A 25,343-nucleotide genomic window follows, 5' to 3' on the forward strand; every position below is an offset into this window, starting at 1 on the left:
CCTTCATGTGTGTGGGGATAGGTGGTGGATTTGTTAGTGCGTGTGGAGGTCGTTTCACGGTGATGTGTGTGGGGATAGGTGGTAGATGTGTCAGTGCGTGTGGAGGTCGTTTCACGGTGATGTGTGTGGGGATAGGTGGTGGATGTGTTAGTGCGTGTGGAGGTCGTTTCACGGTGATGTGTGTGGGTCTCGGTTCTCGTGTAACGCTGTGTCTCCTGGTCCGTCAGCAGGATCTGGTGTCTGGTGTCGTATTGAGACCGAGAGGAGACGAACCGCTGGAGCAGCAGAATGAACAGTCCCTGAATCATCTGGTGGCAGAGGAACGACACGCGTCACGATCTATCCCCGGCACGGCCCCACTGCAACAGAGGTGAGGAGACTGGGTAGAGAGGGGGTAGGCAGGTGGTAGGGAGGGGGTAAAGAGGGGGTAGAGAGGGGGTAGGGAGGGGGTAGGGAGGGGGTAGAGAGGGGGTAGAGAGGGGGTAGAGAGGGGGTAGGCAGGTGGTAGAGAGGGGGTAAAGAGGGGGTAGGCAGGTGGTAGAGAGGGGGTAAAGAGGGGGTAGAGAGGGGGTAGAGAGGGGGTAGAGAGGGGGTAGGGAGGGGGTAGGGAGGGGGTAGAGAGGGGGTAGGGAGGGGGTAAAGAGGGGGTAGGGAGGGGGTAGGGAGGGGGTAGAGAGGGGGTAGGGAGGGGGTAGGGAGGGGGTAGGCAGGTGGTAGGGAGGGGGTAAAGAGGGGGTAGGGAGGGGGTAGAGAGGGGGTAGGGAGGGGGTAGGGAGGGGGTAGAGAGGGGGTAGGCAGGGGGTAGGGAGGGGGTAAAGAGGGGGTAGGGAGGGGGTAGAGAGGGGGTAGGGAGGGGGTAGAGAGGGGGTAGAGAGGGGGTAGGGAGGGGGTAGGGAGGGGGTAGAGAGGGGGTAGGGAGGGGGTAGGGAGGGGGTAGAGAGGGGGTAGGGAGGGGGTAAAGAGGGGGTAGGGAGGGGGTAGGGAGGGGGTAGAGAGGGGGTAGGGAGGGGGTAGGGAGGGGGTAGGCAGGTGGTAGGGAGGGGGTAAAGAGGGGGTAGGGAGGGGGTAGAGAGGGGGTAGGGAGGGGGTAGAGAGGGGGTAGAGAGGGGGTAGGGAGGGGGTAGGGAGGGGGTAAAGAGGGGGTAAAGAGGGGGTAGGGAGGGGGTAAAGAGGGGGTAGGGAGGGGGTAGGGAGGGGGTAGGGAGGGGGTAAAGAGGGGGTAAAGAAGGGGTAGGGAGGGGGTAAAGAGGGGGTAGAGAGGGGGTAGGGAGGGGGTAGGGAGGGGGTAGGGAGGGGGTAAAGAGGGGGTAGGGAGGGGGTAAAGAGGGGGTAGGGAGGGGGTAAAGAGGGGGTAGGGAGGGGGTAGGGAGGGGGTAAAGAGGGGGTAGGGAGGGGGTAAAGAGGGGGTAGGGAGGGGGTAGGGAGGGGGTAAAGAGGGGGTAGGGAGGGGGTAGGGAGGGGGTAAAGAGGGGGTAAAGAGGGGGTAGGGAGGGGGTAAAGAGGGGGTAGGGAGGGGGTAGGGAGGGGGTAAAGAGGGGGTAGGGAGGGGGTAAAGAGGGGGTAGGGAGGGGGTAAAGAGGGGGTAGGGAGGGGGTAGGGAGGGGGTAAAGAGGGGGTAGGGAGGGGGTAAAGAGGGGGATTGGGTTTAGGCTGGACTGTGTCTGTAGATCTGTCTTGGAAACCCTTTGTGGAAGGAAACGTTTTGTTAAGGATGAACTGAGATGAAATGCAGAGTATCGTTTTCAACAGGAGGCCTGCAGGTAGGGGTCAGGGGTCATCTGGCTCTAGGAGCCTACAGGTAGGGGTCAGGGGTCATAGGGCTCTAGGAGCCTACAGGTAGGGGTCAGGGGTCATCTGGCTCTAGGAGCCTACAGGTAGGGGTCAGGGGTCATCTGGCTCTAGGAGCCTACAGGTAGGGGTCAGGGGTCATCTGGCTCTAGGAGCCTACAGGTAGGGGTCAGGGGTCATAGGGCTCTAGGAGCCTACAGGTAGGGGTCAGGGGTCATCTGGCTCTAGGAGCCTACAGGTAGGGGTCAGGGGTCATAGGGCTCTAGGAGCCTACAGGTAGGGGTCAGGGGTCGTCTTGTCTAGGAGGCCTGCAGGTAGGGGTCAGGGGTCGTCTTGTCTAGGAGGCCTGCAGGTAGGGGTCAGGGGTCATCGGGCTCTAGGAGCCTACAGGTAGGGGTCAGGGGTCATAGGGCTCTAGGAGCCTACAGGTAGGGGTCAGGGGTCATCGGGCTCTAGGAGCCTACAGGTAGGGGTCAGGAGTCATCTGGCTCTAGGAGCCTACAGGTAGGGGTCAGGGGTCATCGGGCTCTAGGAGCCTACAGGTAGGGGTCAGGGGTCATCTGGCTCTAGGAGGCCTACAGGTAGGGGTCAGGGGTCATCTGGCTCTAGGAGGCCTACAGGTAGGGGTCATAGGGCTGCCCAGTCCGTGGCCCGCCCCTTACCCACTGTATATATTATTGTTTTCCGCCATCAGCGCTCGGAATCTGCGCTCGCTCTCATTGAATATTATTTATTGGTGCACTTCCATTCCTGACCCTAGAATAACATTGTGATACTTTGATGGTAGGGTGGCGCTGTTGAGCTCCTATCCTGTTCAGCCGCCTCCCACATATTTGACTAAATATACTAAAAAATTTAAATTTTGGCCCACGAGCCTCCCCACGATTACATTTTGGCCCTCCACTGGGAAGAATTTGGGCCCCCCTGCTCTAGAGGTAGACTGCAGATCATCACTACAGGTTGACTGCAGATCATTGAGGTGTAATCACCTTTGATTCCACGAAGCACTAGACCAGGGGAGTGTTCTCAGGTCTCTGGTGTCTCTGGTCTTGATCCAGCAGGTCTTATCCTGGTCTTCATCATGACGTCCTCCATGCTCCGCAGACAGCTCAAGAACCTGGTCCAGAACTACTCAGAGGCAGAGGTCAAGGTGAGGTCAACACTCTTAATCTGCATATACCAGGAACCCTTAACTAGTAAACCTAACATTAAACATTAATCTACCAATCCTTAACCAGTTTCCATTAACTAGGAACCCTTAAATATTAACATTTAACTACCAACACTTGGTAGTTAAATCGGTAACTAGTAACTAAACTCTAACCTGACTCTAACCGGACTCTAACCTGGATCTAACTCTAACCTGACTCTAACCTGAATCTAACTCTAACCTGAATCTAACCTGACTCTATCCTGACTCTATCCTGACTCTAACTTGACCCTAACTCTAACCTGACTCTAACTCTAACCTGACTCTAACCAGACTCTAACTCTAACCTGACTAACTCTAATCTGACTAACTCTAACCTGACTCTTACTCTAACCTGACTCTAACTCTAACCTGACTCTAACCTGACTGAAACCTGACTATAAATCTAACCTGACTCTAGCCTGACTCTAACGTAACTCTAACCTGACTCTAACTCTAACCTGACTCTAACTCTACCTGACTCTAACCTGACTCTAACTCTAACCTTACGCTAACCTGACTCTAACTCTAACCTGACTCTAACCTGACTCTAACTCTAACCTTACTCTAACCTGACTCTAACTTCACTCTAACTCTACCCTTACTCTAACCTGACTCTAACCTGACTCTAACCTGACTAACTCTAACCTGACTCTAACCTGACTCTAGCCTGACTCTAACCCGACTCTAACCTGACTTAATCTAACGTGACTCTTACTCTAACCTGACTAACTCTACCTGACTCTAACCTGACTCTAACTCTATCCTGACTCTAACCTGACTCTAACTCTAACCTGACTCTAGCCTGACTCTAGTCTGACTCCAGCTTGACTTTAACCTGATGCTAACTTGACTCTCACATGGATCTAACTCTAACCTGAATCTAACTCTAACCTGACTCTGACTCTAACCTGAATGTAACCTGACTCTAACTCTAACCTGACTCTAACTTGACCCTAACTCTAACATGACTGTAACTCTAACCTGACTCTAACTCTACCTGACTCTAACCTGACTCTAACTCTAACCTTACGCTAACCTGACTCTAACTCTAACCTGACTCTAACTCTAACCTTACTCTAACCTGACTCTAACTTCACTCTAATGTGACTCACTCTACCTGACTCTAACCTGACTCTAACTCTACCCTTACTCTAACCTGACTCTAACCTTACTCTAACCTGACTCTATCTCTAACCGGACTCTAACGTAGCTCTAACCTGACTCTAACTCTAACCTGACTCTAACCAGACTCTAACTCTAACCTGACTAACTCTAATCTGACTCTAACTCTAACCTGACTCTTACTCTAACCTGACTCTAACTCTAACCTGACTCTAACCTGACTCAAACCTGACTCTAAATCTAACCTGACTCTAGCCTGACTCTAACTCTAACCTGACTCTAACTCTACCTGACTCTAACTCTAACCTTACGCTAACCTGACTCTTACTCTAGCCTGACTCTAACCTGACTCTAACTCTAAACTTACTCTAACCGGACTCTAACGTAACTCTAACCTGACTCTAACCTGACTCTAACTCTAACCTGACTCTAGCCTGACTCTAACCCGACTCTAACCTGACTTAATCTAACGTGACTCTTACTCTAACCTGACTAACTCTACCTGACTCTAACCTGACTCTAACTCTATCCTGACTCTAACCTGACTCTAACTCTAACCTGACTCTAGCCTGACTCTAGGCTGACTCTAGCTTGACTTTAACCTGACGCTAACTTGACTCTCACATGGATCTAACTCTAACCTGAATCTAACTCTAACCTGACTCTGACTCTAACCTGACTCTAACTCTAACCTGAATCTAACTCTAACCTGAATGTAACCTGACTCTAACTCTAACCTGACTCTAACTTGACCCTAACTCTAACATGACTGTAACTCTAACCTGACTCTAACTCTACCTGACTCTAACCTGACTCTAACTCTAACCTTACGCTAACCTGACTCTAACTCTAACCTGACTCTAACTCTAACCTTACTCTAACCTGACTCTAACTTCACTCTAATGTGACTCACTCTACCTGACTCTACCCTGACTTTAACCTGACTCTAACTCTACCCTTACTCTAACCTGACTCTAACCTTACTCTAACCTGACTCTATCTCTAACCGGACTCTAACGTAACTCTAACCTGACTCTAACTCTAACCTGACTGTAACCAGACTCTAACTCTAACCTGACTAACTCTAATCTGACCCTAACTCTAACCTGACTCTAACTCTAACCTGACTAACTCTAATCTGACCCTAACTCTAACCTGACTCTTACTCTAACCTGACTCTAACTCTAACCTGACTCTAACCTGACTCAAACCTGACTCTAAATCTAACCTGACTCTAGCCTGACTCTAACTCTAACCTGACTCTAACTCTACCTGACTCTAACTCTAACCTTACGCTAACCTGACTCTTACTCTAGCCTGACTCTAACCTGACTCTAACTCTAAACTTACTCTAACCGGACTCTAACGTAACTCTAACCTGACTCTAACCTGACTCTAACTCTAACCTGACTCTTGCCTGACTCTAACCCGACTCTAACTCTATCCTGACTCTAACCTGACTCTAACTCTAACCTGACTCTAGCCTGACTCTAGGCTGACTCCAGCTTGACTTTAACCTGACGCTAACTTGACTCTCACATGGATCTAACTCTAACCTGAATCTAACTCTAACCTGACTCTGACTCTAACCTGACTCTAACTCTAACCTGAATCTAACTCTTACCTGAATCTAACCTGACTCTAACTCTAACCTGACTCTAACTTGACCCTAACTCTAACATGACTGTAACTCTAACCTGACTCTAACTCTACCTAACTCTAACCTGACTCTAACTCTAACCTGACTCTAACTCTACCCTTACTCTAACCTGACTCTAACCTTACTCTAACCTGACTATCTCTAACCGGACTCTAACGTAACTCTAACCTGACTCTAACTCTAACCTGACTCTAACCAGACTCTAACTCTAACCTGACTAACTCTAATCTGACTCTAACTCTAACCTGACTCTTACTCTAACCTGACTCTAACTCTAACCTGACTCTAACCTGACTCAAACCTGACTCTAAATCTAACCTGACTCTAGCCTGACTCTAACTCTAACCTGACTCTAACTCTACCTGACTCTAACTCTAACCTTACGCTAACCTGACTCTTACTCTAGCCTGACTCTAACCTGACTCTAACTCTAAACTTACTCTAACCGGACTCTAACGTAACTCTAACCTGACTCTAACCTGACTCTAACTCTAACCTGACTCTAGCCTGACTCTAACCCGACTCTAACCTGACTTAATCTAACGTGACTCTTACTCTAACCTGACTAACTCTACCTGACTCTAATCTGACTCTAACTCTATCCTGATTCTAACTCTAACCTGACTCTAGCCTGACTCTAGGCTGACTCTAGCTTGACTTTAACCTGACGCTAACTTGACTCTCACATGGATCTAACTCTAACCTGAATCTAACTCTAACCTGACTCTGACTCTAACCTGACTCTAACTCTAACCTGAATCTAACTCTAACCTGAATCTAACCTGACTCTAACTCTAACCTGACTCTAACTTGACCCTAACTCTAACATGACTGTAACTCTAACCTGACTCTAACTCTACCTGACTCTAACCTGACTCTAACTCTAACCTTACGCTAACCTGACTCTGACTCTAACCTGACTCTAACTCTAACCTTACTCTAACCTGACTCTAACTTCACTCTAATGTGACTCACTCTACCTGACTCTAACCTGACTCTATCTCTACCCTTACTCTAACCTGACTCTAACCTTACTCTAACCTGACTCTATCTCTAACCGGACTCTAACGTAACTCTAACCTGACTCTAACTCTAACCTGACTCTAACCAGACTCTAACTCTAACCTGACTAACTCTAATCTGACTCTAACTCTAACCTGACTCTTACTCTAACCTGACTCTAACTCTAACCTGACTCTAACCTGACTCTAACTTCACTCTAATGTGACTCACTCTACCTGACTCTAACCTGACTCTAACCTGACTCTATCTCTAACCGGACTCTAACGTAGCTCTAACCTGACTCTAACCTGACTCTAACTCTAACCTTACTCTAACCTTACTCTAACCTGACTCTATCTCTAACCGGACTCTAACGTAACTCTAACCTGACTTTAACTCTAACATGACTCTAGCCTGACTCTAACCTGACTCTAACCTGACTTAATCTAACGTGACTCTTACTCTAACCTGACTCTAACTTGACCCTAACTCTAACATGACTGTAACTCTTACCTGACTCTAACTCTACCTGACTCTAACCTGACTCTAACTCTAACCTTACGCTAACCTGACTCTAACTCTAACCTGACTCTAACTCTAACCTTACTCTAACCTGACTCTAACTTCACTCTAATGTGACTCACTCTACCTGACTCTACCCTGACTTTAACCTGACTCTAACTCTACCCTTACTCTGACCTGACTCTAACCTTACTCTAACCTGACTCTATCTCTAACCGGACTCTAACGTAACTCTAACCTGACTCTAACTCTAACCTGACTGTAACCAGACTCTAACTCTAACCTGACTAACTCTAATCTGACCCTAACTCTAACCTGACTCTTACTCTAACCTGACTCTAACTCTAACCTGACTCTAACCTGACTCAAACCTGACTCTAAATCTAACCTGACTGTAGCCTGACTCTAACTCTAACCTGACTCTAACTCTACCTGACTCTAACTCTAACCTTACGCTAACCTGACTCTTACTCTAGCCTGACTCTAACCTGACTCTAACTCTAAACTTACTCTAACCGGACTCTAACGTAACTCTAACCTGACTCTAACCTGACTCTAACTCTAACCTGACTCTTGCCTGACTCTAACCCGACTCTAACTCTATCCTGACTCTAACCTGACTCTAACTCTAACCTGACTCTAGCCTGACTCTAGGCTGACTCCAGCTTGACTTTAACCTGACGCTAACTTGACTCTCACATGGATCTAACTCTAACCTGAATCTAACTCTAACCTGACTCTGACTCTAACCTGACTCTAACTCTAACCTGAATCTAACTCTAACCTGAATCTAACCTGACTCTAACTCTAACCTGACTCTAACTTGACCCTAACTCTAACATGACTGTAACTCTAACCTGACTCTAACTCTACCTAACTCTAACCTGACTCTAACTCTAACCTGACTCTAACTCTACCCTTACTCTAACCTGACTCTAACCTTACTCTAACCTGACTCTATCTCTAACCGGACTCTAACGTAACTCTAACCTGACTCTAACTCTAACCTGACTCTAACCAGACTCTAACTCTAACCTGACTAACTCTAATCTGACTCTAACTCTAACCTGACTCTTACTCTAACCTGACTCTAACTCTAACCTGACTCTAACCTGACTCAAACCTGACTCTAAATCTAACCTGACTCTAGCCTGACTCTAACTCTAACCTGACTCTAACTCTACCTGACTCTAACTCTAACCTTACGCTAACCTGACTCTTACTCTAGCCTGACTCTAACCTGACTCTAACTCTAAACTTACTCTAACCGGACTCTAACGTAACTCTAACCTGACTCTAACCTGACTCTAACTCTAACCTGTCTCTAGCCTGACTCTAACCCGACTCTAACCTGACTTAATCTAACGTGACTCTTACTCTAACCTGACTAACTCTACCTGACTCTAATCTGACTCTAACTCTATCCTGACTCTAACTCTAACCTGACTCTAGCCTGACTCTAGGCTGACTCTAGCTTGACTTTAACCTGACGCTAACTTGACTCTCACATGGATCTAACTCTAACCTGAATCTAACTCTAACCTGACTCTGACTCTAACCTGACTCTAACTCTAACCTGAATCTAACTCTAACCTGAATCTAACCTGACTCTAACTCTAACCTGACTCTAACTTGACCCTAACTCTAACATGACTGTAACTCTAACCTGACTCTAACTCTACCTGACTCTAACCTGACTCTAACTCTAACCTTACGCTAACCTGACTCTGACTCTAACCTGACTCTAACTCTAACCTTACTCTAACCTGACTCTAACTTCACTCTAATGTGACTCACTCTACCTGACTCTAACCTGACTCTAACTCTACCCTTACTCTAACCTGACTCTAACCTTACTCTAACCTGACTCTATCTCTAACCGGACTCTAACGTAACTCTAACCTGACTCTAACTCTAACCTGACTCTAACCAGACTCTAACTCTAACCTGACTAACTCTAATCTGACTCTAACTCTAACCTGACTCTTACTCTAACCTGACTCTAACTCTAACCTGACTCTAACCTGACTCTAACTTCACTCTAATGTGACTCACTCTACCTGACTCTAACCTGACTCTAACCTGACTCTATCTCTAACCGGACTCTAACGTAGCTCTAACCTGACTCTAACCTGACTCTAACTCTAACCTTACTCTAACCTTACTCTAACCTGACTCTATCTCTAACCGGACTCTAACGTAACTCTAACCTGACTTTAACTCTAACATGACTCTAGCCTGACTCTAACCTGACTCTAACCTGACTTAATCTAACGTGACTCTTACTCTAACCTGACTCTAACTCTACCTGACTCTAACCTGACTCTAACTCTAACCTGACTCTAACCTGACTCTAACTCTAACCTGACTCTAGCCTGACTCTAGGCTGACTCTAGCTTGACTTTAACCTGACGCTAACTTACTCTAACCTGGATCTAACTCTAACCTGACTCTAACCTGAATCTAACTCTAACTTGATGCTGACTCTAACCTGAATCTAACCTGACTCTAAGTCTAGCCTGACTCTAACTCTAATCTGAATCTAGCCTGACTCTAAGTCTAACCTGACTCTAAATCTAACCTGAATCTAACTCTAACCTGACTCTAAATCTAACCTGACTCTAACCTCACTCTTTCTCTAACCTGACTCTAATGTGAATCTAACCTGACTCTTACCAGACTCTATCTCTAACCTGACTAACTCTAACCTGACTCTAACTCTAACCTGACTCTAACTCTAACCTTACTCTAACCTGACTCTAGCCTCACTCTAACTCTAACCTGACTCTAACTCTAACCTGACTCTAACTCTAACCTTACTCTAACCTGACTCTAACCTGACTCTAACTCTAACCTGACTCTAACGTAACTCTAACCTGACTCTAACTCTAACCTAACTCTAACTCTAACCTGACTCTAACGCTAACCTGACTCTAGCCTGACTCTAACCTGACTGTAGGCTGACTCTAGCTTGACTTTAACCTGACTCTAACTTGACTCTAACCTGGATCTAACTCTAACCTGAATCTAACTATAACCTGACTCTATCTCTAACCTGACTCTAACTCTAACCTGAATCTAACTCTAACCTGACTCTAGCCTGACTCTAACCTGACTCTAAATCTAACCTGACTCTAACTCTAACCTGACTCTAACTCTAACCTGACTCTAACCTGACTCTAAATCTAACCTGAAGCTAACCTCACTCTTTCTCTAACCTGACTCTAGCCTGACTCTAACCTGACTCTAGGCTGACTCTACCTTGACTTTAACCTGACTCTAACTTGACTCTAACCTGGATCTAACTCTAACCTGACTCTAAGTCTTACCTGAATCTAACTCTAACCTGAATCTAACCTGACTCTAAATCTAACCTGACTCTAACCTCACTCTATCTCTAACCTGACTCTAACGTGAATCTAACTTGACTCTTACCAGACTCTATCTCTAACCTGACTAACTCTAACCTGACTCTAACCTGACTCTAGCTCTAACCTGACTCTAACTCTAACCTTACTCTAACCTGACTCTAACCTGACTCTAACTCTAACCTGACTCTAACGCTAACCTGACTCTAGCCTGACTCTTACCTGACTGTAGGCTGACTCTAGCTTGACTTTAACCTGACTCTAACTTGACTCTAACCTGGATCTAACTCTAACCTGAATCTAACTCTAACCTGACTCTATCTCTAACCTGACTCTATCTCTAACCTGAATCTAACTCTAACCTGACTCTAGCCTGACTCTAACCTGACTCTAAATCTAACCTGACTCTAACTCTAACCTTACGCTAACCTGACTCTAACCAGACTCTAACTCTAACCTGACTAACTCTATCTTGACTCTAACCTGACTCAAACTCTAACCTGACTCTTATTCTAACCTGACTCTAACTCTAACCTGACTCTAACCTGACCCTAAATCTAACCTGACTTTAACTCTACCTGACTCTAACTCTAACCTGACTCTAACTCTACCTGACTCTAGCCTGACTCTAACCTGACTTTAGCCTGACTCTAGCTTGACTTTAAACTGGATCTAACTCTAACCTGACTCTAACTCTAACCTGACTCTAACTTGACTCTAACCTGGATCTAACTCTAACCTGACTCTAACCTAAATCTAACTCTAACCTGAATCTAACCTAAATCTAACTCTAACCTGACTCTAACCAGACTCTAACTCTAACCTGACTCAAACCTGACTCTACCTCTAACCTGACTCTTACTCTAACCTGACTCTAACCTGACTCTAACTCTAACCTGATTCTGACCTGACTCAAACCTGACTCTAAATCTAACCTGACTTTATCCTGACTCTAACCTTACTCTAACCCGACTCTAAACTGACTCTAACTCTACCTGACTCTAGCCTGACTCTAACCTGACTCTATCCTGACTCTAGCTTGACTTTAACCTGGATCTAACTCTAACCTTACTCTAACTCTAACCTGACTCTAACTTGACTCTAACCTGGATCTAACTCTAACCTGACTCTAGCCTAAATCTAACTCTAATCTGAATCTAACCTGATTCTAACTCTAACCTGTCTCTAACTTGACCCTAACTCTAACCTGACTCTAACCAGACTCTAACTCTAACCTGACTAACTCTAACCTGACTCTAACCTGACTCTAACTCTAACCTGACTCTTACTCTAACCTGACTCTAACCTGACTCTAACTCTAACCTGACTAACTCTAACCTGACTCTAACCTAACTCTAACTCTAACCTGACTCTTACTCTAACCTGACTCTAACTCTAACCTGACTCTGACCTGATTCAAACCTGACTCTAAATCTAACCTGACTCTATCCTGACTCTATCCTGACTCTAACCTTACTCTTACCTGACTCTAACCTGACTCTAACTCTAACCTAACTCTAACCTGACTCTTACTCTAACCCGACTCTAATCTGACTCTAACTCTAACCTGACTCTAACTCTAACCTGACTCTATCCTGACACTAACCTGTATCCTAACAATAACCCGTCTCTGACTCTAATCTGACTCTAACCTGACTCTAATCTTACTCTAACCTGACTCTAACCTGAATCTAACTCTAACCTGACTCTAACCTGACTCTAACCTGAATCTAACTCTACCTAACTCCAGGTGAGGGAAGCCACCTCAAACGACCCCTGGGGTCCGTCCAGCTCCCAGATGGCGGACCTCTCAGACCTTACCTATAACGTGGTGGCCTGCAACGAGATCATGACCATGCTGTGGAAGCGCCTGAAGGACGACAAGAACTGGAGACACATCCACAAGGTGAGGCTCTGGAGCCCCGCCTCCTAACGCATCACCAGGTGAGGGTCTGGAGCCCCGCCTCCTAACACATCACCAGGTGAGGGTCTGGAGCCCCACCTCCTACACATCACCAGGTGAGGGTCTGGAGCCCTGCCTCCTAACACATCACCAGGTGAGGGACTGGAGCCCCGCCCCCTAATGCATCACCAGGTGAGGCTCTGGAGCCCCGCCTCCTAATACATCACCAGGTGAGGCTCTGGAGCCCCGCCTCCAAACACATCACCAGGTGAGGGTCTGGAGCCCCGCCTCCTACACATCACCAGGTGAGGGTCTGGAGCCCCGCCTCCTAACACATCACCAGGTGAGGGTCTGGAGCCCTGCCTCCTAACACATCACCAGGTGAGGGACTGGAGCCCCGCCTCCTAACACATCAACAGGTGAGGGACTGGAGCCCCACCTCCTAACACATCACCAGGTGAGGGTCTAGAGCCCCGCCTCCTAACACATCACCAGGTGAGGGTCTGGAGCCCCGCCTCCTAACACATCACCAGGTGAGGGACTGGAGGCCCGCCTTCTAACACATCACCAGGTGAGGGACTGGAGCCCCGCCTTCTAACACATCACCAGGTGAGGGTCTGGAGCCCCTGTGCCGAGTCCTCCTAAACCAGCCGTGCTGAGTCCTCCTAAACCAGCCGTGCTGTGTCCTCCTAAACCAGCTGTGCTGTGTCCTCCTAAACCAGCCGTGCTGAGTCCTCCTAAACCAACCGTGCTGTGCCCTCATAAACCAGCCGTGCTTAGTCCTCCTAAACCAGCCTCGCTTAGTCCTCCTAAACAGCCGTGCCGAGTCCTCCTAAACAGCCGTGCTGAGTCCTCCTAAACCAGCCGTGCTGAGTCCTCCTAAACCAACCGTGCTATGTCCTCCTTAACCAGCCTCGCTGAGTCCTCCTAAACAGCCGTGCTGAGTCCTCCTAAACCAGCCATGCTGATTCCTCCTAAACCAGCCGTGCTGTGTCCTCCTAAAACAGCTGTGCTGTGTCCTCCTAAAACAGCCGTGCTGAGTCCTTCTAAACCAGCCATGCTGTGTCCCCACAGTCTCTCACCCTGCTGGAGTATCTGCTGAAGACGGGCGACGAGCGCGTGCTGCTGAAGATGAAGGACAACATCTACATCGTCAAGGCCCTTACAGAGTTCCGCTTCATGGACAAAGACGGCAAGGACCAGGTGAGGACGGCCCTCTGACCCACAGCACCTTCAGGGTTAGGGTTAAAGGCCTACGTGCAGGTTTACCGGAAGTTTTGATTAATGGGTACATAAAGCACTGAAAATATGTGTATCATTTATAAAATGTCTCCAAAATAGTGTTAAAGTCCATTTTTTGTCGTTTTTGGCAGTAACTGGTGTTTTCTAACACCATTCGGCGATGACGTCACATTGGAGAGATGTGGTGGAAGGTAGCCTCAGTCTAGTACTAGAACTATGGCGTCTAAGAGGTGGCAAGAACTGCAAATAACATGTATGATGGCCCATAGCCGTATAATTTCGAACCTGTCAGACGTGAGGGCGAATGAGGAGTTGCCGAGAACTGATGGCGGGCAAAGCCAATTAAATGCATGGTCAGAGGAGAATGAGTGGAGAGTTGCTATCATTTAGCAACGCAGCAAGCTAGCGCTGGAGCTAGTCAATGAACAGCAGTGCATACAATATAGCACCGAGTGAAAGTCAATGTTTTCTTTATATCTAGTGACAGCGATTGTGTCGTAAGTACCGGTAAACTTAGTCAGAAGATCTAGAAATAGAAGGCATAATGCTAGCTATGGGCTAACTTAGCCTATCGGACACGCAATCAGTGCACTTGCAAATGAGTGCCTGCAAGTATAACCGATCGTGGTGTGACATTATTTAACCATCAATCTACCGCAAATACGACCAGACAGATGTACACGCACTGGGTCTAGTTTTAATGTGATGTATTTTGTGTATGTCCAGTCAGACTTGTTGTCTCCCTTGTTCTGTGTGGTCTTGTAGGCTATACTGTGTGAGCCGAATCACCTAAATGACTTCCCGACTATTTGTGTCGTTTGGTATTAATAAAGACTTAACTAGGCTATCTATCTATCTAGGCTATTAATCAACAATTATTCGCCAAAGGCGAAGTGAATAGTGGGGAATAGCCCCCGAGACCGAAGGTCGATCGGTTTATTCCCCATTATTCACTTCGCCTATGGCAAATAATTGTTAATTAAGTGTTTTAGTATAAACCACACGTAAACACTCCAAAAATAAACAAGATAACACTGCCGGGATTTATTTGTTTTTATTAGCGGTTTATTTGTTGTTATTAGCGAAAACAATATCAAGTTTGAGATGTCAATCATGGGATGTTGCCCTATATCCCGAGATAGCGAACCAATCAAATTGCGCCATCTTAGGAGGTTCACGTGTAGCATATACTCACTTTACATAATATCTCTGTATTTATCTATGTAGCTGTATAATCTGCTGAACACTCTCTTACTAGTCTCTACCCTCTAGGGTCTCAATGCGGCTTTGGTCCGTGCCTCCCCAACGTGACGTCATGCAATGCATTCTGGGGGAAATGAGAATCAATACCAAACCGCTAAAATGGCACCTGCTTTTTCGTATTACATTCCATTTTGTCATACCTAACAACATTAAATACAATAAATGACAGTTTAAATCTTTATTACCTTCAAGCAAATTGCACAAATTCGTTGGAAAATAAACCCTGCAACACAGCCTTTAAGGATAGGGCTAACCCTGACCTTCAGGGAGGTCCTGGCAAGGTCCCAGCGCAGTGGGACCGTCACAGAGTACTCACCCTGAGTACTAGGTACTAGAGGACTGATCCTGAGTACTAGGTACTAGAGGACTGATCCTGAATACTAGGTACTAGAGGACTCATCCTGAGTACTAGGTACTAGAGGACTGATCCTGAGTACTAGGTACTAGAAGACTGGTCCTGAGTACTAGTAGAGGACTGATCCTTAGTACTAGGTACCAGAGGACTGATCCTTAGCACTAGGTACTAGAGGACTGATTCTTAGCACTAGGTACTAGAGGACTGATCCTTAGTACTAGGTACTAGAGGACTGATCCTGAGTACTAGGTACAAGAGGACTGATCCTTATTACTAGGTACTAGAGGACTGATCCTTAGTACTAGGTACTAGAGGACTGATCCTTAGTACTAGGTACTAGAGGACTGATCCTGAGTACTAGGTACTAGAGGACTGATCCTTAGTACTAGTAGAGGACTGATCCTTAGTACTAGGTACTAGAGGACTGATCCTGAGTACTAGGTACTAGAGGACTGATCCTTAGTACTAGTAGAGGACTGATCCTTAGTACTAGGTACTAGAGGACTGATCCTGAGTACTAGGCACTAGAGGACTGATCCTGAGTACTAGGTACTAGTGGACTGATCCTGAGTACTAGGTACTAGAGGACTGATCCTTAGTACTAGTAGAGGACTGATCCTTAGTACTAGGTACTAGAGGACTGATCCTGAGTACTAGATACTAGAGGACTGATCCTGAGTACTAGGTACTAGTGGACTGATCCTGAGTACTAGGTACTAGAGGACTGATCCTTAGTACTAGGTACTAGAGGACTGATCCTGAGTACTAGGTACTAGAGGACTGATCCTTAGTACTAGTAGAGGACTGATCCTGAGTACTAGATACTAGAGGACTGATCCTTAGTACTAGGTACTAGAGGACTGATCCTGAGTACTAGGTACTAGAGGACTGATCCTTAGTACTAGGTACTAGAGGACTGATCCTGAGTACTAGGCACTAGAGGACTGATCCTGAGTACTAGGTACTAGGGGACTGATCCTGAGTACTAGGTACTAGAGGACTGATCCTTAGTACTAGGTACTAGAGGACTGATCCTTAGTACTAGGTTCTAGAGGACTGATCCTTAGTACTAGGTACCAGAGGACTGATCCTTAGTACTAGGTACCAGAGGACTGATCCTTAGTACTAGGTACCAGAGGACTGATCCTTAGTCCTAGGTACCAGAAGACTGATCCTTAGTACTAGGTACTAGAGGACTGATCCTTAGTACTAGGTACTAGAGGACTGATCCTGAGTACTAGGTACTAGAGGACTGATCCTTAGTACTAGTAGAGGACTGATCCTTAGTACTAGGTACTAGAGGACTGATCCTGAGTACTAGGTACTAGAGGACTGATCCTTAGTACTAGTAGAGGACTGATCCTTAGTACTAGGTACTAGAGGACTGATCCTGAGTACTAGGCACTAGAGGACTGATCCTGAGTACTAGGTACTAGTGGACTGATCCTGAGTACTAGGTACTAGAGGACTGATCCTTAGTACTAGTAGAGGACTGAACCTTAGTACTAGGTACTAGAGGACTGATCCTGAGTACTAGATACTAGAGGACTGATCCTGAGTACTAGGTACTAGTGGACTGATCCTGAGTACTAGGTACTAGAGGACTGATCCTTAGTACTAGGTACTAGAGGACTGATCCTGAGTACTAGGTACTAGAGGACTGATCCTTAGTACTAGTAGAGGACTGATCCTGAGTACTAGATACTAGAGGACTGATCCTTAGTACTAGGTACTAGAGGACTGATCCTGAGTACTAGGTACTAGAGGACTGATCCTTAGTACTAGGTACTAGAGGACTGATCCTCAGTACTAGGCACTAGAGGACTGATCCTGAGTACTAGGTACTAGGGGACTGATCCTGAGTACTAGGTACTAGAGGACTGATCCTTAGTACTAGGTACTAGAGGACTGATCCTTAGTACTAGGTTCTAGAGGACTGATCCTTAGTACTAGGTACCAGAGGACTGATCCTTAGTACTAGGTACCAGAGGACTGATCCTTAGTACTAGGTACCAGAGGACTGATCCTTAGTCCTAGGTACCAGAAGACTGATCCTTAGTCCTAGGTACCAGAGGACTGATCCATAGTACTAGGTACTAGAGGAATCATCCTGAGTACTATGTACTAGAGGACTGATCCTGGGTACTAGTAGAGGACTGATCCTTAGTACTAGGTACCAGAGGACTGATCCTGAGTACTAGGTACCAGAGGACTGATCCTTAGTACTAGGTACCAGAGGACTGATCCTGAGTACTAGGTACCAGAGGACTGATCCTTAGTACTAGGTACCAGAGGACTGATCCTTAGTACTAGGTACCAGAGGACTGATCCTTAGCACTAGGTACCAGAGGACTGATCCTTAGTACTAGGTACTACAGGACTGATCCTTAGTACTAGGTACTAGAGGACTGATCCTTAGTACTAGGTACTAGAGGACTGATCCTTAGTACTAGGTACTAGAGGACTGATCCTTAGTACTAGGTACTAGAGGACTGATCCTGAGTACTAGGTACTAGAGGACTGATCCTGAGTACTAGGTACTAGAGGACTGATCCTGAGTACTAGGTACTAGAGGACTGATCCTGAGTACTAGGTACTAGAGGACTGATCCTTAGTACTAGGTACTAGAGGACTGATCCTTAGTACTAGGTACCAGAGGACTGATCCTTAGTACTAGGTACCAGAGGACTGATCCTTAGTACTAGGTACCAGAGGACTGATCGTTAGTACTAGGTACCAGAGGACTGATCCTTAGTACTAGGTACCAGAGGACTGATCCTTAGTACTAGGTACCAGAGGACTGATCCCGAGTACTAGGTACCAGAGGACTGATCCTGAGTACTAGGTTCTAGAGGACTGATCCTGAGTACTAGTAGAGGACTGATAATTAGTACTAGGTACCAGAGGACTGATCCTTAGTACTAGGTACTAGAGGACTGATCCTTAGTACTAGGTACTAGAGCACTGATCCTTAGTACTAGTAGAGGACTGATCCTTAGTACTAGGTACTAGAGGTCTGATCCTGAGTACTAGGTACTAGAGGACTGATCCTTAGTACTAGGTACCAGAGTACTGATCCTTAGTACTAGGTACTAGAGGACTCATCCTGAGTACTAGGTACTAGAGGACTGATCCTGAGTACTAGGTACCAGACGACTGATCCTGAGTACTAGGTACCAGAGGACTGATCCTTAGTACTAGGTACCAGAGGACTGATCCTGAGTACTAGGTACTAGAGGACTGATCCATAGTACTAGGTACCAGAGGACTGATCCTGAGTACTAGTAGAGGATTGATCCTGAGTACTAGTAGAGGACTGATCATTAGTACTAGATATCAGAGGACTGATCCTTAGTACTAGGTACTAGAGGACTGATCCTTAGTACTAGGTACTAGAGCACTGATCCTTAGTACTAGTAGAGGACTGATCCTTAGTACTAGGTACTAGAGGTCTGATCCTGAGTACTAGGTACTAGAGGACTGATCCTTAGTACTAGGTACCAGAGGACTGATCCTTAGTACTAGGTACCAGAGGACTGATCCTTAGTACTAGGTACTAGAGGACTGATCCATAGTACTAGGTACTAGAGGACTCATCCTGAGTACTAGGTACTAGAGGACTGATCCTTAGTACTAGGTACCAGAGGACTGATCCTTAGTACTAGGTACCAGAGGACTGATCCTTAGTACTAGGTACCAGAGGACTGATCCTTAGTACTAGGTACCAGATGACTGATCCTTAGTACTAGGTACTAGAGGACTGATCCTTAGTACTAGTAGAGGACTGATCCTTAGTACTAGGTTCCAGAGGACTGATCCTTAGTACTAGGTTCCAGAGGACTGATCCTTAGTACTAGGTTCCAGAGGACTGATCCGGAGGCCTGCTGTGCTACGGTACTGGTACCACAGTCCTGATCCTGGTCTTGTCTCTGACAGGGCAGCACCGTGCGGGAAAAGGCCAAGGTGGTGCTGGTGCTGATGGAGGACGACGAGAAGCTGAAGACGGAGCGAGACTTTGCGGTGAAGACCAGAGAGAAGACATCTAAGAACGCTGCAGGTAGGACCTCCTCGTCCCGCCCCCACCCTGGGAGGTTATGATGCGACCGTGTCTCACCCTGTTCTCCCCTCCAGCCTCCTCCTCAGACTCGCCCAAGGACGCCAGCTACCGGCCATGCTACGTGGCCGGGGCGTCCGGCCTGCCCTCCCTGGACAACATCCCCTCGGTGGCCGATCTTACCGCCTCCTTCGCCGCCCGCAAGGAGGAGCGGCTGAGGCAGGAGGAGGAGAAGAAGGAGGCGGAGCGGAGGGTGAGTGAAAGAGTTTTCTGGGACCCGTCCCGACCAGCAGGGATCTGGGGGAACACGCTGGAATGGGTTGGAGATGTTGGTGGTGATTATGATGATGAAGGTGATGATGGTGATGAAGGTGTTCTCTGTCCTCCAGTCCAAGCTGACAGAGGAGGAGCTGCAGTGGGAGGACGCTGGTAAACCGGAGGCGTCCAGACCCCCGCCCCGGAGCAGAGACCCCCCGGGTGCGGAGCTGAAGCCGGCCTCCCCTGAGGGGCCCCAGGAGGTGGCCGACCCATGGGGCGCGCCCACCAAGCCGCCCACCGACCCCTGGGGGGCTCCGGCCAAGACGGAGGAAGACCCCTTCGCCGCACCCCCGACCGCGGAGGACCCGTTCTCCGAGCCGCCCTGCGACGGCGAGGACCCCTTTGTGGCGTCAAAGGACCCAGATGACCCCTTCGCCGCCCCCAAGGACAAACCGGACCCCTTCAGCGCCCCCCAAGAGAACCCCTTCGGCACGCCTACGGCCGGCTCGGACCCCTTCTCTGCGGGCAAGAAGGATCCTTTTGCTGTGCCTCAGGGCAAACCGGACCCCTTCGGGACGTCCAAGGAGGACCCATTCAGCGCGGCCGAAGACTTTGACTTCAGCGCCTCAAAGGACGACCCCTTCAGCACCCCGAAGAACCATTCTGTCAGCACCCCCAAAGCTGACCCGTTCTCAGCAAACAATGACACCATCGACCCCTTTGCTACACCAGCGCCCTCCACCCCTAAAGGGGACCCCTTCGACGCCCTGTCCAGCCCCCCTAAAGGGGACCCCTTCAACGCCCTGTCCAGCCCCCCGAAAGGGGACCCCTTCAATGCCCTGTCCAGCCCCCCTAAAGGGGACCCCTTCAACGCCCTGTCCAGCCCCCCGAAAGGGGACCCCTTCAATGCCCTGTCCAGCCCCCCTAAAGGGGACCCCTTCGATGCCCTGTCCAGCCCCCCTAAAGGGGACCCCTTCAATGCCCTGTCCAGCCCCCCTAAAGGGGACCCCTTCAATGCCCTGTCCAGCCCCCCTAAAGGGGACCCCTTCAACGCCCTGTCCAGCCCCCCTAAAGGGGACCCCTTCAATGCCCCGTCCAGCCCCCCTAAAGGGGACCCCTTCAGTGCCCCGTCCAGCCCCCCTAAAGGGGACCCCTTCAATGCCCTGTCCAGCCCCCCTAAAGGGGACCCCTTCAATGCCCCGTCCAGCCCCCCTAAAGGGGACCCCTTCAATGCCCTGTCCAGCCCCCCTAAAGGGGACCCCTTCAATGCCCCGTCCAGCCCCCCTAAAGGGGACCCCTTCAATGCCCCGTCCAGCCCCCCTAAAGGGGACCCCTTCAATGCCCCGTCCAGCCCCCCTAAAGGGGACCCCTTCAATGCCCTGTCCAGCCCCCCTAAAGGGGACCCCTTCAATGCCCCGTCCAGCCCCCCTAAAGGGGACCCCTTCAATGCCCCGTCCAGCCCCCCTAAAGGGGACCCCTTCAATGCCCTGTCCAGCCCCCCTAAAGGGGACCCCTTCAATGCCCTGTCCAGCCCAGTCAGAGATGAGCCCCTCGTGGCTCCCACCACCCCCCCCAAGGCCGACCCTTTGGACCCCTTCGGCGCCCTGGCCGGTAGCCCCTCTGTGGACGCCTGGGAGTCCGCCACCAGCTCCCCGCCCGCGCCGTCGGACCCCTGGGGCCCGTCCGGGGCCCCCCAGGCCCAGAGCGCCAGCGCCGACCCCTGGGGGCCCCCAGGTGAGAGGCGCTCAAGGTGTGCGAGGGCTCCTGTTTTGGGGACAGGTGTGCTGCTGAAGGTGTGGCTGTTACCGGCCGTTTGAAAATCTTTGTGATCTCACAATGCACCGTTTGTGATGTCACAAAAGGATAGGTTGCTTGTAGTTGGAGATGTTAGAGCTTTCCTTCCCGATTCAGATTCCTGAACCTCGGCTGACCCCGAGTTTATACCGATACAGCTGGTATCATTCTAACTACTAAAGCCCTTGTTCTTATTGAAGGGTTATCTTTTGATGACAGCGATGGAAAGTCGGTTCACTTACTATTTATTTTTTCAAAACTAGATCATTTTAGCAGTAGCTCACGACAGGCTACGGAATGTTCTCCTTATACCAGAGTTAAGGCAACCCCCTTTACTCTGGTATAATGAGCACATTTCACAGACTGAGGTGAGCTATTGCTTTTATAAAACGGTTACGTTTGGCGAAATGAAAGCCATAGACTAAACACACTACATTTAGAAACAAACAAGTATTTGGACAAATACAAAAAATGTAGTCCCTCCTGGCTGCCTGCAAAGTGTACGGCGTTTGCTCTGCAACACACTGTAGCGTCCTTCCAAGAGAAGGCTAGAGATGGTAGCTTGATTCACCTGCAATGTAGCCTACTATTAGCAGTTCACTCAGTGTGTACCTATTGCTTTAGCGATGTAGCCTACTATCAGCAGTTCACTCAGTGTGTACCTATTGCTTTAGCGATGTAGCCTACTATTAGCAGTTCACTCAGTGTGTACCTATTGCTTTAGCGATGTAGCCTACTATCAGCAGTTCACTCAGTGTGTACCTATTGCTTTAGCGATGTAGCCTACTATCAGCAGTTCACTCACTGTGTGCCTATTGCTTTAGCGATGTAGCCTACTATCAGCTGTTCACTCACTGTGTGCCTATTGCTTTAGCGATGTAGCCTACAATCAGCTGTTCACTCACCGTGTACCTATTGCTTTAGCGATGTAGCCTACTATCAGCAGTTCACTCAGTGTGTACCTATTGCTTTAGCGATGTAGCCTACTATCAGCAGTTCACTCAGTGTGTACCTATTGCTTTAGCGATGTAGCCTACTATCAGCAGTTCACTCACTCTGTACCTATTGCTTTCGTTAGTGTCCTGGACCTCTCTCCATCGCCTTGCTGACTCCCGGAAAAACAAAATTTCCACCCTCTCCATCAATCAACATATTTTTACTAAATGATAATACAAAATAATTTGTAGTCTTATAGTTATGCGTGAGCATCCATGTTTTTCTGACTTTGAGTTCGAATGCCGTTCCGACTTCCCTCCTCCTTCGCTAACGAACAGCCTAACACCGTAGTGTTCGTTGCTCTCTGTGAGGTAAATGAGTCATGTGATCGGACCACAGACTCGCCGATACCCCATCCTGCATTTGAGGTGGTATCGGGGGAACTCACGATACTGGTATCGGTATGGGAACCGCCGATATCCGTTACCAGTATCGGTGTTTCTCATTCGGAATGGGAACCACTCTACCTGTAGTCACACCGCCTCACAGCAGCCGGCAGTGTCAGAGGCCTGGTCTGAATCCTGGTGTGATCCTGGTCTGAATCCTGGTGTGATCCTGGTGTGATCCCGGTGTGATCCTGGTCTAAATCCCAGTGTGATCCCGATGTGATCCCGGTGTGATCCCGGTGTCATCCTGGTCTAAATCCTGATGTCATCTCGGTGTGATCCTGGTGTGATCCTGGTGTGATCCTGGTCTAAATCCCGGTGTGATCCCGGTGTGATCCTGGTCTAAATCCCGGTGTGATGTCGTTGTGATCCCGGGGTGATCCTGTTGTGATCCCGGTGTGATCCCGGTCTGAATCCCGGTGTGATCCCATTGTGATCCCGGTCTGAATCCCGGTGTGATCCCGGTGTGATCCCGTTGTTTTCTCGGTCTGAATCCCGGTGTGATCCCGGTGAATCCCAGTGTGATCCCGGTCTGAATCCCGGTGTGATCCCGGTATGATCCCGGTGTGATCCCATTGTGATCCCGGTCTGAATCCCGGTGTTATCCTGGTTTGATCCCGGTATGATCCCGGTGTGATTCCCTCTGTGTCAGAGAGCCCTTCATGATGTGAGCACCATGCCCCACCCACAGACGCCGCACCAGCCAATCCGGACGATGCTTGGGGCTCGCCCGCCCCGCCCCCATGCTCCGCCCCCTCCGATGACCCGTTCGGAGACGGGCCGCCCAAAGCCAGCGACCCCTGGGGTGCCCCCGGCAACACACCTGGCAATGGCACAGGTAAAGCACACCCCCTTTATTGTACTCCTCTGTCATTGACTTCATCCCTCTATCATCACCCCTCTATCATATCCCTCTATCATCACCCCTCTATCATCATCCCTCTGTCATCACCCCTCTATCATATCCCTCTATCATCACCCCTCTATCATATCCCTCTATCATCACCCCTCTGTCATCACCCCTCTATCATCACCCCTCTGTCATCATCCCTCTATCATCACCCCTCTATCATCATCCCTCTAACATCACCCCTCTATCATCATCCCTCTATCATCATCCCTCTATCATCACCCCTCTATCATCACCCCTCTGTCATCACCTCTCTATCATCACCCCTCTATCATCACCCCTCTGTCATCACCCCTCTGTCATCATCCCTCTATCATCATCCCTCTATCATCACCCCTCTATCATCACCCCTCTGTCATCACCCCTCTATCATTATCCCTCTATCATTACCCCTCTATCTTCACCCCTCTATCATCATCCCTCTATCATTACCCCTCTATCATCACCCCTCTATCATCACCCCTCTGTCATCATCCCTCTATCATCACCCCTCTATCATCATCCCTCTATCATCATCCCTCTATCATTACCCCTCTATCATCATCCCTCTATCATCATCCCTCTATCATCATCCCTCTATCATCATCCCTCTATCATCATCCCTCTATCATCATCCCTCTATCATTACCCCTCTGTCATCACCCCTCTGTCATCATCCCTCTATCATCATCCCTCTATCATCACCCCTCTATCATCACCCCTCTATCATCACCCCTCTATCATCACCCCTCTATCATCATCCCTCTATCATCACCCCTCTATCATTACCCCTCTATCACCCCTCTATCATTACCCCTCTATCATCACCCCTCTATCATCACCCCTCTATCATCATCCCTCTATCATCATCCCTCTATCATCATCCCTCTATCATTACCCCTCTATCATCATCCCTCTATCATCATCCCTCTATCATCATCCCTCTATCATTACCCCTCTATCATCATCCCTCTATCATCACCCCTCTATCATCATCCCTCTATCATCACCCCTCTATCATCATCCCTCTATCATCATCCCTCTATCATTACCCCTCTATCATCATCCCTCTATCATCACCCCTCTATCATCATCCCTCTATCATCACCCCTCTATCATCACCCCTCTATCATCATCCCTCTATCATTACCCCTCTATCATTACCCCTCTATCATCACCCCTCTGTCATCACCCCTCTATCATCATCCCTCTATCATCACCCCTCTATCATCATCCCTCTATCATTACCCCTCTATCATTACCCCTCTATCATCCCTCTATCATCACCCCTCTATCATCACCCCTCTATCATCATCCCTCTATCATCACCCCTCTATCATCATCCCTCTATCATCACCCCTCTATCATCACCCCTCTATCATCATCCCTCTATCATTACCCCTCTATCATTACCCCTCTATCATCCCTCTATCATCACCCCTCTATCATCATCCCTCTATCATCACCCCTCTATCATCACCCCTCTATCATCATCCCTCTATCATTACCCCTCTATCATTACCCCTCTATCATCCCTCTATCATCACCC

The 25,343-nt window shown here is 48.4% G+C and overlaps 1 protein-coding gene across 1 annotated transcript in view; it reads left to right on the forward strand.

Annotated features, from left to right (window-relative positions):
• The first annotated feature begins 251 nt into the window (after nt 1-251).
• LOC307085350 (uncharacterized protein) overlaps nt 252-25,343 on the forward strand; it is a 27,691-nt gene continuing 2,599 nt past the window's right edge. Inside the window, exons 1-9 of the mRNA XM_079750127.1 lie at nt 252-370; nt 2,850-2,938; nt 12,405-12,560; nt 13,632-13,760; nt 19,354-19,474; nt 19,549-19,724; nt 19,861-21,002; nt 21,261-21,463; nt 23,597-23,743. Coding sequence (XP_079606253.1) covers nt 2,870-2,938; nt 12,405-12,560; nt 13,632-13,760; nt 19,354-19,474; nt 19,549-19,724; nt 19,861-21,002; nt 21,261-21,463; nt 23,597-23,743 — 2,143 coding nt within the window. The 5' untranslated portion in view covers nt 252-370; nt 2,850-2,869. The remainder of the gene's footprint in view (nt 371-2,849; nt 2,939-12,404; nt 12,561-13,631; nt 13,761-19,353; nt 19,475-19,548; nt 19,725-19,860; nt 21,003-21,260; nt 21,464-23,596; nt 23,744-25,343) is intronic.

The sequence above is a fragment of the Pollachius pollachius genome (genome assembly GCF_949987615.1).
Source record: "Pollachius pollachius genome assembly, chromosome: 13".
Classification (NCBI taxonomy): domain Eukaryota; kingdom Metazoa; phylum Chordata; class Actinopteri; order Gadiformes; family Gadidae; genus Pollachius; species Pollachius pollachius.